The sequence below is a fragment of the Staurois parvus genome, unplaced genomic scaffold (genome assembly GCF_062004578.1).
Source record: "Staurois parvus isolate SC_StPar_1 unplaced genomic scaffold, SC_StPar_1.0 ptg000018l, whole genome shotgun sequence".
Lineage (NCBI taxonomy): Eukaryota > Metazoa > Chordata > Amphibia > Anura > Ranidae > Staurois > Staurois parvus.
In genome coordinates this window covers 16,217,987-16,232,008 of record NW_028317814.1, presented here as the reverse complement: position 1 = coordinate 16,232,008, position 14,022 = coordinate 16,217,987, and the positions used below count along the sequence as shown (strand labels likewise).

The 14,022-nt window shown below is 41.6% G+C and overlaps 1 protein-coding gene across 1 annotated transcript in view; it reads right to left on the bottom strand.

Moving 5' to 3' along the window:
- IFT140 (intraflagellar transport 140) overlaps positions 1–14,022 on the bottom strand; it is a 168,298-nt gene that overhangs the window by 95,082 nt on the left and 59,194 nt on the right. Inside the window, exons 15-18 of the mRNA XM_089682718.1 lie at positions 11,032–11,156; positions 9,865–10,027; positions 8,455–8,586; positions 4,150–4,352 (exon numbers count right to left, since the gene is read on the bottom strand). Coding sequence (XP_089538844.1) covers positions 4,150–4,352; positions 8,455–8,586; positions 9,865–10,027; positions 11,032–11,156 — 623 coding nt within the window. The remainder of the gene's footprint in view (positions 1–4,149; positions 4,353–8,454; positions 8,587–9,864; positions 10,028–11,031; positions 11,157–14,022) is intronic.

The window sequence follows — 14,022 nt, the reverse complement described above, 5'->3', positions numbered from 1 at the left end:
AGACCTGTCCTGTCTTCATATACAGTAAGGTCCATAAATATTTGGACACAGGCACAATTTTAGATTTTTTCAGGTATTTACCAATACATATTCAAGCTCTAGTTATATAATGGATATGAGCTGAAAGTGCATACACTCAGGTTTAATTTGAGGGTATGTGCATCCAAATTGGAGGAAGTGTTTAAGAATTACATCTCTTAAGAGTAGCCATCCCCCTTTTTCAAGGGACGCAAAAGCTGTTTCATGGCCAGGTGTAGGCTACTCCTTTGTTATTCCTTCATTAAGCAGGTAAAAGGTCTGGAGTTGATTCTAAGTGTGGTATTTGTATTTGGGATCTATTGGTGAGAACCTACATCATGCGTTCAAAGGAGCTGTCCATGCAAGTGAAACAGGCCATTGTAAAGCTTCAAAAACCAAACAAATCCATCAGAGAGATAGCAGCAACATTAGGAGTGGCCAAATCAACAGTTTGGTACATTTAGGAAAGAAGAACGCACTGGTGAGCTTAGCAACATAAAAAGGCACGGATGTCCATAGAAAACAGTGGTGGATGATCACAGGATCCTCTCTATGATAAGAACCTCTCCAGGAGGTGGGTGTATCATTGTCAAAGTCTACAATAAAGAGAAGACTTGAGGAGAGCAAATACAGAGGGTTCACCACAAAGTGCAAACCTTTCATAAGCCTGAAGAATAGAAAAGCCAGATTAGACTTTTCCAAAAAACATCTAAAAAGCCAGACCAGTTCTGGAAAAGCATTCTTTGGATGAATGAAACTAAGATTAATCTTTACCAGAATGACAGGAAGAAAATAGTGTGGAGAAGGCTTGGAACAGCTCATGATCCAAACCACACAACATCATCTGTAAAACATGGTGGAGGCGGTGTGATGGCATGGGCATGCATGGCTTCCAGTGGTACTATGTCATTAGTGTTTATTGATGATCTGACAGAAGATAGAAGCAGCTGGATGAATTCTGAAGTGTTTAGAGATATACTGCAGGCCTAGATTCAGCCAAATGCAACAAAGTTTATTGGACAGTGTTTCACAGTACAGATGGACAATGATCCAAAACACACTGCAACAGCAACCCAGGAGCTTTTGAAGGAAAAGAAGTGGAATGTTCTGCAATGGCCGAGTCAAGCACCTGATCTCAACCCAACTGAGCACACATTTCACTTGCTGAAGGCAAAACTAATGGCAGAAAGTCCCACAAACAAAGAACAACTGAAGACAGCTGCAATTACAGCCTGGCAAAGCATGAGAAAGGAGAAAATCCAGTTTTTGATAATATCCACGTGTTCCAGACTTCATGCAGTCATTGCCAGTAAAGGATTCTCAACAAAATATTAAAAATTAACATTTTATTTATGATTATATTAAATTGTCAAATTACTTTTGGTCCCTTGAAAAAGGGGGGATAGCTACTCTTCAGAACTGTAATTCCTAAGCCTTTCCTACAATTTGGGTGTACATACCCTCAAATTAAACTTTCAGCTCATATCCATTATATAACTATAGCTTGAATATGTTTTGGTAAATATCTGAAAAAATACTAAAACTGTGCCTGTGTCCAAATATATATGGACTTAACTGTATATCACTATAAAATCATTACAATCTATCTAATCATTACTACTTAATATTGCCAAAAATATTTTCCAGTTTGAATATACAGTGGAGAAGAAGTCAACTTAGCTTTTTATTGGTGTCTATGTATCTCAGTTAGGAAGATTTACCATCACTATTTGCTTTCCCTCCAAGTGACAGTGAACATCAGGACAAAAAAGATAGGCAACATTCACCACAGAATGTGAGGCACAATCTCCCCAATTGGGACAGAAATTCTAACACTTCATCTTTCTATTCAAACCAAAAAAATACTTGTAAACTTCTTCTTAACTGATATAAAGCATTGCATCTACTCTTATTACGGAGGCAACATGGAAGTGGAAGTCTGGTCTAAACCTATCTTAAATCTGCTCCCAAACCCATTTTAACTCCAATTCTAAATACCCTGTAGTGGAAAGATGTATATACTTACCTATTCTCAGGGTCCTCTGGTCCAGCGAATCTCCCTAAAATTGACACAGACTAAAGAAATATAGTGGGCAAGAGGAGGAACTTTGACATAGAATTAACCATTCCCTACTTTATCCAAAATGTAAAAAAAAGTTTTGGCTATACATTAACTTTATCTGTGTCACCTTCCATTATGCTTACAGGGGCAATCTCCACTCTGATAAATACAGTATGTTGCCTCCTCTCCTCATGGTGTCATTTGTGCAGGTAGTACCCACCACTCAGATAAATGTAGCATGTTCACAATCACCCTTGTTCACACAGTTATTAAGGGGCATTCTCCCCTAGTTCCTTAATAGAAGGACATTTCCAGCTCTTTATTTTGTGAGCACTTCCTAATTGGTGTGAAAACCTCTCCATTAAACCAGCAAATGGCATTTTACTGTAGATTTCCTTTAGAGATAATACAAGAGGGCATTTCCTTTGTCAGTGTGGAAGAACCGTTAGTCTTCTGTACAAGCAATGCCCAAAGAGGGGAAAGGTCAGGGTCATTTCCCCTTAATCCCAATAATGCTGAAATCATCATTCAAGTCGCTGCACAGCCTCCCAGAAAAATCATCTTTCAGTCCTATAGAGAGGTCACCTACTGTTGGGATACACAATAGACGGCTTTTTCATAGGAACAAAATGGAGATTTTCAGGACTTGCATAGAACAAAAAGCTGCCTTGCCAGGAGACTATGCAGTGGTGGCAGTGACGGTCTATGCAGGCTGCAGTGAAGGTATAGCAGGAGCAAGGGTAGATGTGTTCATGGGGAAAATGCTGGTAGCAAGGGAGTCAAATAAATAATGACTATGCTAAGGCTGCCCATAGATGGGTCATATTTTTCCCATTAGCCAAACAGATTTCCCCATCCACACAAGCGAAGTGGATCCTTCCAGCTGTCAGAATACAATAGCACAGTGGGGAGGATTCCTCTATCCACCTCACTTCCTCCTTCCTACACTCCTCTGCTGTCAGAATACACTGATCTGTGCTGCAGCCAACTGCCTGCAGCAGCTGATCGAATTAAAATTTTCGAACATTTCCACTCTAACAATCAACTTCTGTGGAGTGGAAATGGCCATAAATGAGCTGAAATTTGGTCAGTCTGTACTGAACCAGCCAATCTTTTAACCATCTTTGGCCAGTTTAAATGGACAGTTATCACTTAAACTTACTTCCCAGGTGTAAATTTGGACTGACCCATCAACACTCCCCACCCCCATCCCCCTTACAGCACTCCTCCCCTTGTTCCTAACCCATAGTACAATTTACAAATATGCAAAGGGCATCAAGTGACTTCTCCTCAAGCAGCCAAGCTTATGCGTTGTGTTTCATGGTTAATTCAAGGATTTGTGGGTATAAGATACCTACTTTTACAATTTGAAGTCTGATATTAGCACCAAAATGTATAACATCTTCAACGATGCAGCTCAATCCCACCAAATAATGTGACAGTCCTTAATTCAAAACAATATAATACTCATTCAGTATCCAATCAAACTGTATTTCCTCCACCATCATGATGTAATTTGTTTCTTCCTTCTCTTTTCTCAAGTTCTGTGACACATGCAAACACCCAGTGATAATATGCGCTCACCTTCACCTATCACTGGGTGTCTGCATGTATCACAAACCTTGAGATAAGAGGAATGAAGAGACAAATCACATCACAGTGGTGAAGGAAATACAGCTTTATTGGATACTGAAGGACTATTATATTGATTTGAATTAAGGACTGTCACATTATTTGTTGAGATTGCCCTGCATTGTGGAGAATGTTATACATTTTGTTGAAGTGTGGTGAAAAGCACTAGTTGATGTGTCAGCAGCAACATTTTTTTTTTCTGATATTACAACCAAGCTAAAAATAGCAAACCGCTCTACCTTTTCTCTATAGTTATTAGGGAATACTCACATGTTACTGTTCTGGTACGTTACTTTAATGAAACACACAGATATACTGTAAATTAACCCCTAATGTTTGTATACAAAAGTCCAGTACAAAGCCATTCGTTTTGTATTTATAAAGGGAAAGCTATGCTGTAAAGGTGACCTGTAAGAGAAAAAAAATGTTTGTCTTACCTCTTAATGAGTTTGATTGATTTAAAGGCTTCATCCATGTCTCCCACAGTGAGGTAGAAGCTGAAGTTAAGCAGGGCATCCCGGGTTGCCTTTTCACAATCCTCCAACCCGATGAAATCTCGCAGGGGCTTCTTTGCCACCATATGGGGGATCCCTGGTGTGTCGTCTTCTCCAGGGACAGATTTCTCATCCTCTTCTCCTGGCTGTGAATGTATGACATCAAAAGCAAATAAATACAAATCAAGTTTATACAGCTGCAAGGAAGAGGGAGGGGTTCCTAACATAAATCGGACATTAGTTAAACTTTAAAGCATACCTGTACTATAGCAATAAACATAAGGTCGACAGTAGGGTTGGTAGGCAAAATAATTTGTTCTTTCAATGATGGAAGTGGTTTTGTAATAGGGAAGTAACATATTTAAGGGATACCCAAGGTCTTTGAGCCTCCAGACTGTTTGTCTGATATGCTGGCAACTAGTAGTGTTAGTTACATTTAATTGGACTTCTGTAATGTACCTTCTAAGTTTCTCAGTTCCAATAAATGTCAGGAGAATGTCTACCAAGGCGATTTGCAAAGTCACACTTTCAGCTATGTAATGCAAGCAGTTGACACCTGTCCTAGACTTGTGCTTGGATTATTTAATTAGAACAGGGAGGTTTTACAGATTTTACCACCTCACATCTTGTTCTTGAACAATCAACATTTGCCGTGAAACATCCCATGGTGATTAGATCAAAGTGGAACTTTAACATAAAAAAATGCAAACTGGCAGGATTTTTAGTACAGAAGTGACATACTCTGTGCGTTATTTACTAAAACTGGAGAGTGCAAAATCAGATGCAACTCAGCAAAGAAACCAATCAGCATCCAGGTGTTATTGCCAAAGCTTAATTGAACAAGCTGAGGTTAGAAGCTGATTGGCTACCATCCACAGCTACACCAGATTCTAATTGCACCAGTTTTAGTAAATCTACCCCTATGTCTCTTCTACATTAAAGTTACTTACCTGCCTGTCTGCATGCGCAGCTCAGTGTAAAGTCTTGGCAATGCCGAGGTGGCTAGACTCCTGCGCATGCATGAGAGTAATATCATCTTGGCCCAGCCAATGAAAATGGTTGGCGATTGATACCCAGAAGACACCAGACTGAAGATGTCAGCAGCTGGTGGGGAGCTCTTTAACAGCGCAGCACTAGGGAGAAGGTCAGTATAGTTCTATCTGAAGGTGACTAAGCTACGTGTGCAGCTAAAGATGCTGGGATATGCTACTAACACTAACAGGAGCTGTGAAAGTCGCTTAAATGAGTAGGGAAATGTCTTTAACATTACAGAACAAGGACAGCTGAGGGCCCATTTGAATTGTCGTGCTGTGGTAACACAAGTTAATGCAAGTTAAATGGTACCCAAGTGCACCACAACGCATGGTAACGCACCTCCATGAGGTACGATATTAGCTGCACTGTGGTGCATTGGCAATCAATTCAAATACAATGTGCATTATTGTGTGCTCATTAATGTAACGCAGCAGATATAGCTGAATAGACCTTAAATGTGACTAACCACTACTAGCTATACCATGAACTGGATAGATGAGAACTTAACAGACATGACCTGGCAGAACTTTTGGGTGGACTGTCCCTTTAATTCACAAAAACCATAACCATGATGATGTTAAAGAATAAGATCACCTTTGGAACATGTTACATGTTCCACCCATTTTTATAGTGCAACATGTAACATATTCCAATGTCCACAGCCGCGCCCGTGCCCACCACCCGCCTCCCTCTGACAGATAGTATGGGGAGACTTCTCCCCGTACTGTCAGATTTGAAAACCGCGCGCTGGGTTCCGCCCACACGGCTGCATCACTCATTCACAGTGTTTTGTGAATGACTGCCTACAAGTCCCAACATCTTTAGCAGTTGTGGGCTTGTAGTTTTCAAAGGTAGTTCATTGAAGCTTCCTGTCAGTATATCTGCTTGCTTGTACATCCCGTATGGCAAGCAGATATTCTGACAGGTCTGCAGGAGACCTGCATGGCATCAGCGATCTACTGACCGCTGGTGCAATGCTTTACAGACTCCTTTGGACAAAAATAATAAATGCACATTTTCTTTTACCTGCAAAAAAGTCCAAAGGGTGAACATATCCTTTAAAGCATAAACTGAAAATAATGATAAAGGTTTGCAGAGATGACCTCTTTTATACTTACGACAGGCTGATATACACAGCCCCTCCGGAACAACAACTGAAGGCAAATGATGAAAAAACAAACATAAAATGAATATGAAGCAAATAATATAAGATAAAAGAAAAACACAAAAAAATGCTGACAAAAAACAAATTTTTTTTTAAACTAAAAGCATGCATAACAAATGAAACTCATACTTACACATTCAAAATAATAAAAATTGTGTTTTTTGGTTATTGACAGCACAAAGCACATGAATAACATGCATACAATGTGGTTGGTTTGATTTATTAAAGGAGTAGAAGCTGTTCATTTTGCAAAATAATAAAAAAATAAGGTGAACCTGTGTTTACTTTAAATATCTATTCATCCTTTTACTTAGCTTAGATTCAGTGTTTTAGGGAACCATCTTATTTCCTTAACCACTTGCCTACCCCCTTCTTTACCAGGCCAATTTTCAGCTTTTAGCGCTGTTGCATTTTGATTGACAATTGCGCGGTCATGCAAGAGTGTACCCATATGAAAATTTTATCATTTTTTTCTCACAAATATAGCTTTCTTTTGGTGGTATTTAATTGCCGCTGGGCACTTTACTTTTTGCGCTATAAACAAAAAAAGTGCAAAACATTTGAAACAAAAAAAGTTTCTTTGTTTCTATTATAAAATTTTTCAAACAGGTAATTTGTCTCCTTCACTGATGTGCGTTGATGAAGCAGCACTGCTGGGCACTGATAGGCAGCACTGATGGGCACTGATAGGCGGCACTGATGGACAGCACTAATGAGGTGGCACGGATAGGCGGCACTGATAGGCAGCACTAATGAAGTGTCACGGATAGGTGGCACTGATAGACAGCACTGACTGGCATCACTGCTGGGCACTGACTGGCGGCACTGCTAGGCATTGACTGGCGCAACTGCTGGGCACTGACTGGCACAACCGCTGGGCACTGATTGGTGGCACTGACTGGCAGCACTGCTGGGCTGCACTGATGGGCACTGGTGGGTGGCACTGGTGGGCACAGGTGGGTGGCACTGCTGGGCACAGGTGGGTGGCACTGCTGGGTGGCGTAGGTGGGTGGCACTGCTGGGTGGCACAGGTGGGTGCACTGCTGGGCACAGGTGGGCGCACTGCTGGGCACAGGTGGGCGGAACTGGTGGGTGGCACTGCTGGGCACTGATCATCAGGGCACTGATCATCAGTGCCCTGATGATCGGTGCCGATCCCTGCTCTGACAACTGCCGGTTCTCGGCAGTACTTTCCTCACGCTCTGACAGCGTGAGGAAAATGCAGCCGAGAACTGGCAATTGCATTTCCCGGTGATCAGCGTGTCATTGGACACGGCTGACCATGTGGTAAAAGGCCGCTGTGATTGGCCTTTTACCACTTCACGTGATCAGCTGTGTCCTTAGGACACAGCGATCACGGAGATCGCCGGGTGCGCGCCCCCGAGGGCGAGCAGGAGAGCGCGTTCTGGGAGGACGTCATATGACGCCCTCCCAGAACTGGCCGGCCGCAGTGTAGCCTTCATTCGGCTAAGGGTTTGTTCGCACAAGTCTACACGCTAAAAGCTTGCAGCATAGTGTACACAAAGCATCACACTGTTTTTTTTTTTCAGGTATAAGACAATGCACTGCAACAATGACATATGTTGTGCTGTGTAAAAATGCAGGCACACTGCACCTCAACACAGTGTTATGGTGTGAACAAGGCAAACAGAAAAAAACTGTTCTCTATACGACACTGGGGTTTATTTACTAAAGCTAGAGAGTGCAAAATCAGGCTCACGTCTGCACAGAAATCAATCAGTTTACAGGTTTTATTGCAAAAGCTTAATTGAATAAGCTGAAGTTAGAAGCTGATTGGTTTCTATGCAGAAGTGAGCGTGATTTTGCACTTTCCAGCTTTAGTAAATAAACCCCATTGCGTTGAGCCTGCATTGATCTATGCAGGTGAATGTATCTCAACTTGTGTGAATGGTGTGAATCAGCCTTTAGTAAATCAACTCCATTACATTTAGACAAGGTTCAGGAAACTTAATGTAATGATTAAACAATACAGGGAGCTTCCCTGCATTAGCAGCCACATTTATTTGATAAGATGGCAGATTACGCACCTTCCTTGTGAAATAATAGTATGGAACTTCTATACCGAGAAGTGATTGGAAGGCTGCTGGCCTGGGGTAGCTTTCCTGAAGTAGCAGACCATGTTCTTGGGTGCTGAAAAATGACATGACCAGCACATCTTCCTGTAACGGCAGAAATAAACACTTAAGCAATCTCCCAATATCCACTGACAGGTGAATGTAAACATTATATCTGCTTGACTTGACTATTGATAAAACATTTCACTACATTTATAGTGTATTTTAAATTAATCTTAAAAGAAAATAAATAGGAAATTAAGGTTTATGGAATGAAGGATGCAATGGGGGACAGTTATCAAGCAAATTAGTGCCACAATTAGTTGCAAATCAGGCTGTGTCTCCTTCAGCAAATTCTCTGCAACAGGTTTACAGACCTGCGCACCTGCATCCCTGGGCAGCAAACTGTGACAGTTTACAAAATTCACTCTACTCTAAACAGGCACATAATTAAAAGGTGATCAGGGACAGGTTTCATTCAGTCATAAGCGTGATCAGCCAAAGGAGGACTCAGGCTGTAATCTTGTAATAAATCTGTCTCAAGATGTGCCTCACTACTCCTGTTTAGCATTGTTTAATCTTGCAACATGATTATTAAATACTCCCCAATGTGTATGTAATATAAACACTCATACAATCTGCATGACACACAGGTGGCACCAAACTCTTAGGGCCAGTTCACACTACATGCGTTTCGGTTGCTTTTTTTCTGCATGTAAAACACGCAGAAAGTAGGTTATATGGTTATATGTTTATATGGTTGTCAATGTCATAGTTCAGTGCTTACAGTTCCAGTGCATTCCGGTTGCAGAAAAAAAAGTAGAACAGGCTGCATTTTTCCTGCACAGAACTGTACTGGAACGAAGTAAAACGCATCAAAAAGGAACAAAAATGCACAAAAAAAAAAAAAACGCCCTGGAACGCAAATGTACCTATTTAAATTGAAGAAAATGAGAGGGGAAAAAATTAACCAGAAAGCATCAAAAACACGCTGGAATGCACCAAAAATGCACTGGTAGGTGCCAAAAAAGCGCATGAAGTAATGCATCCGTAACGCATCTGAACTGCGTTTCTATGGTGTGAACCGGCCCTTAATGTTCAGATCCTGCCAGCAACAGGATCACTAAATGACCATATACCTTTTGCTATGGAGTTGTTCCCTTGCTAGCTGAACCAGTGATCTGTTGTTCCCCCTATGCTAATCTTCTAATGAATGAGAATTGGCAGTGTTCTAGCCAACCAGGGAGTGATATACCATTAAGGTAAATGAAAACCTCTCATTGGTGATTCGTACAGGCAATGTATCACTAGCAGCAGAACTGCCAATGTGACCTTGCCTAAGGGTGACCACAAACAGGCAGAATACGTTTGCACACATTGTACCTTTCCATGAGAGACATCTACAAGCTGATTGTGTTTTGGGGATGGATGCAAGGAGTTTGGTATAGCCAACATTGCCTCACAAGCCAGGAGTCGTGGCTCACTCTGGTCCCAGAAGTGATTGATTGGGATCCGATCGAAAAGCTTGGACTTCTCTGGGAGATTCCTATTAGTACAAAAACATTGATGTAAAACTAGAAACATTTAAAGTGGATTTCCAGGTAATTTTTGGATAGAGTGGGGAAGAGTTATTATTATTATACAGTATTTATAAAGCGCCAATGGTTCGCTCAGCGATGTACATTACAAAGGGGGACAGAACATGTGACAGAACAATACCAATACAATGCAAAACATGAGGGGATCGAGGGCTCTGAGTTAGAACATTTGTACTGATATCTGTGTCTCATATCGGAAGATTTTCTCACATTTCCTGTCCTGGTGACAGCTGTTAATGATGGGATTTCTCCATATGTTCTTTTGTCATCAGGACAGGAAGAGAAAATGAATCTCCTCTATGAGATACTGCTATAGAAACCTCACAGAATCTACCATTACACATTTGCCATTTAGGTCTGGTAAGCATAAAAGACACCTTTATATATAAAAACCTACTGAGAATATTTTTGGCTGCATATTTAACAGTTTTAAGAGACTTTTAAAACTAAGGAAGATATAATTGCAAGAGGCTTCTAGCAAGCCCCTTTAGCCTCAAATTAGCTGATAACATAAACTAACAGTCTGTTCTAAGCACTATATCAAACATATAAAAAAAAAAAAGGGCCTAATAAAAATGTTGTACATACGTATACGTATATTAATATATGGTCTTGGTAGGTCTTTCACATACATTTTTTTTCTCAGATTAGTTTTGAATTATTTTTATAAGGAACATCAGAATACACTGATGATCACTGCAGCTGATTGAGCAAAATTTTCCAACAGTCCCGTTCGACAGATGTCAATCATTAGATCAGCTTCCGTCAAGTGGGAACGACCATAGATGGATTGAAATTTGGACAGTCCCTGCTGAACCAGCCAAATTTCAATCTACCTCTGGCCAACGTTAATGCTTGTAATCACATATTACAAATACACAAGAAGCATTCAGACTTTTGCGATATGGGGCAAAAACTGATGCATCTATCCTAAGTACAGAACAGTTCTTACGATTCTGGATTGGATGGAGTTGGTGAATCATCTTGATCTGCTTGTCCATTCCAAAAGTCAAAGAATGTTACTGTGTCAAGTTCAACATCATAGAAGTACATTTTGGAGTCCAAGTTGCCATCAGCCTAAAATAAGAAAATATCAATTTCCGATTTAGTATCAAGGAAAAGTGGACTTTGATTGGAAAAAAACCCCAAAATATCAAATGCTTTATGTGCGCCTATACATTTTATTTAGACATATACCGTTTTAAAGGCTTTTATTAAACATTAAATATACTTTAATATTAATAATTATTTTATCCTTGCCTTCTATATGTTTTGATGCACCTAGAATGTATTTTGTGGATAACTGGGGGGCAGTAAAACCCCACAGTTGTGCTGTGTTTTTACCGCCCTTCAACAGCTCACTCTTTTGCTGCAGAGGCAGTGACCAAGAGTGTATACATGCTGTGGCAGCAATGCTTTGCTTCAAATCCGTGGCAGGAATTATACCCCCTGTTGGTACCGCTTTCTTAGCACGGGATGTTCAAGTGAATGGGGACGCACTGCAAACAATAGCCACACTGGTGGTCACGGACAGTGAAAGTTAACCCACCCATCCCCCTTTCCTGCATTGGTGTTCATAGCAGTAAAAGTAAGACACACACACACACACTTGCGCGTGGTCATGGCCGTTAGCCCCTTCCCTCTCATTGGTGATCACTTACCTATCACATGCTCCTGCATCGCGCTCTCAGTCTCCCCAGGCCACTTTTACCGTGATTGGAGAAAACTCTGCTCACAATACAGTCTCTCTTTCAGTGGAAAAAAAGAGTGTTCCAGCACCCAACACCCCGCTGCCACTCAGCTACCTATATGGTGCCCTAAAGCTAACAGGTCGCACACAGAAGGCTGGCAGGCCACGTGTTTGGCACTGGGGCCATTGATGGTTAGGCTTCAACACAACTGTGTAACAAAATGAAGTATTAAATGGTCATTTTGTGGTCAAAATTGTTTCTTCCATTTACAGAACTAAAGTTTATAAGTGATGCGTTTGTGTGCAGATTGTATTCCCTTTCTCATCAGAGAAAAAAAAAACAAAGAAAAATCTAGAGAAAATGGAAATAAGTAAATGTCAGGACAGAGGAAGAGAAAAGAAGAGAGGAGGTTAGAAGATAGTGGGAGATAGGGGGCGTCTCACTGAAATAAGCACCCCAAAAAGGCCATGATATTTGTCTTTTAATAATGATCTCAAATCTGTATACAATTCTCTATCTACGACGCCTTGTGGCATTACATGGATAAAAAGGTAAACCCAACCACTGACATCATTCAGTGTCATCACGGAAGTTTACAATTTAATGTCTCAAAAAAAATATAAGTACACATGATTTGGCCAGTTTGTATGTAGGCCAGTTAAAGTACCAGAATGTTTTTGGATAGAGGGCTTCTACTGGACAATCAGGAGAAAACATATGCAAACATAAATCTGATAAATATACAGGGTAGATTTACTAAAGGCAAATAGACTGGTCATTTTACAAGTGCTGTTGCACTGATTTTTGCCAGAACTTAGTAAATGTAGTAAAGCTCTGCTGATTTCCATCATCCAATCATGTGCAAGCAAAAATGTTTTATTTTATTTTCTGTGCACCTGATTGGGTATTCTTTATAAAAATCAAGGTTTACCACATTATATTTACTAAAAAAGATGAGTGCAACTGAACATGCAAGGTCCACAGTCCTTTTGCCTTTAGTAAATCAACCCCAAGGTGTTCTTTATGAGAATCTAAACTAGTGCCCTAACCATAAAGATTTAGCTTCCCTTCCAAAATTACATTCTTCTTAGTTGCCCACAATAATCAATAACATTTAAATAAAAATGGGAAGGGTCCTATGTACCATTCTATAGATCTGTCTATGCATCACTATTATCAACTATGAATAGATAAAGAAAAATGTTATAAAAAGTGAATAGAAGGTCATGTGGACACAACAAAGTGAGAAAGTAACTGCAGAACATATGAAATATCTGCACATGGGCTTTAACCACAAAGGGAGCATTTAGAAACCAATTCAAGATCACAGTTACTGTAGAACAGCCGTTCTCAACCTGGGGGTCGCGACCCCTTTGGGGGTCGAACGACCATTTCCCAGGGGTCGCCTAAGACCATCGGAAAACATATTTCCGATGGTCTTAGGAACCGAGACACCGCTGCTGTCTCCGGCGATGTGTGGGCGGGATGATATGCTGCCCCTGTCACCGCCTCCTCGCCGCTGATTGGCCACCGGAACTGTAGCTCAGGAGAGGCACACAGGCGGCCAATCACCGGCGAGAAGGTGGAGCTTGGAGAGGAGGAGCCGAGCGGCAGCGCGCGGAGATCGAAGAAGATTGAGGGAGCTGCAGGAACGAGTGAAGAGAGAGGCCAGAGAAGGAAGACAGCTGACAGGTAAGTGCAAATTTTGCTGCTGCAGCCACGTATGCAGGTTGTAGATGGGAGAGGGAGAGAGCGAGCCCAGGCTGGAGCAGGAGTCAGCAAGGTAAGTATCATTGGTGTCAGTGGAAGGGATAGTGCCCCATCATTTGTGTCACTAATACCAACGATGGGGCACTATTCCTCCCCCCACTGACACCAACGATGGTGCACTATTCCTCCCCCCACGGACACCAACGATGGTGCACTATTCCTCCCCCCACTGACACCAACGATGGGGCACTATTCCTCCCCCCACTGACACCAACGATGGTGCACTATTCCTCCCACTGACACCAACGATGGGGCACTATTCCTCCCCCCACTGACACCAACGATGGGGCACTATACCTACCCCCACTGACACCAACGATGAGACAGTATTCCTCCCCTCACTGACGCCAACGATGGGGCACTATTCCTCCCCCCACTGACGCCAACGATGGGGCACTATTCCTCCCCCCACTGACGCCAACGATGGGGCACTATTCCTCCCCCCACTGACGCCAACGATGGGGCACTATTCCTCCCCCCAC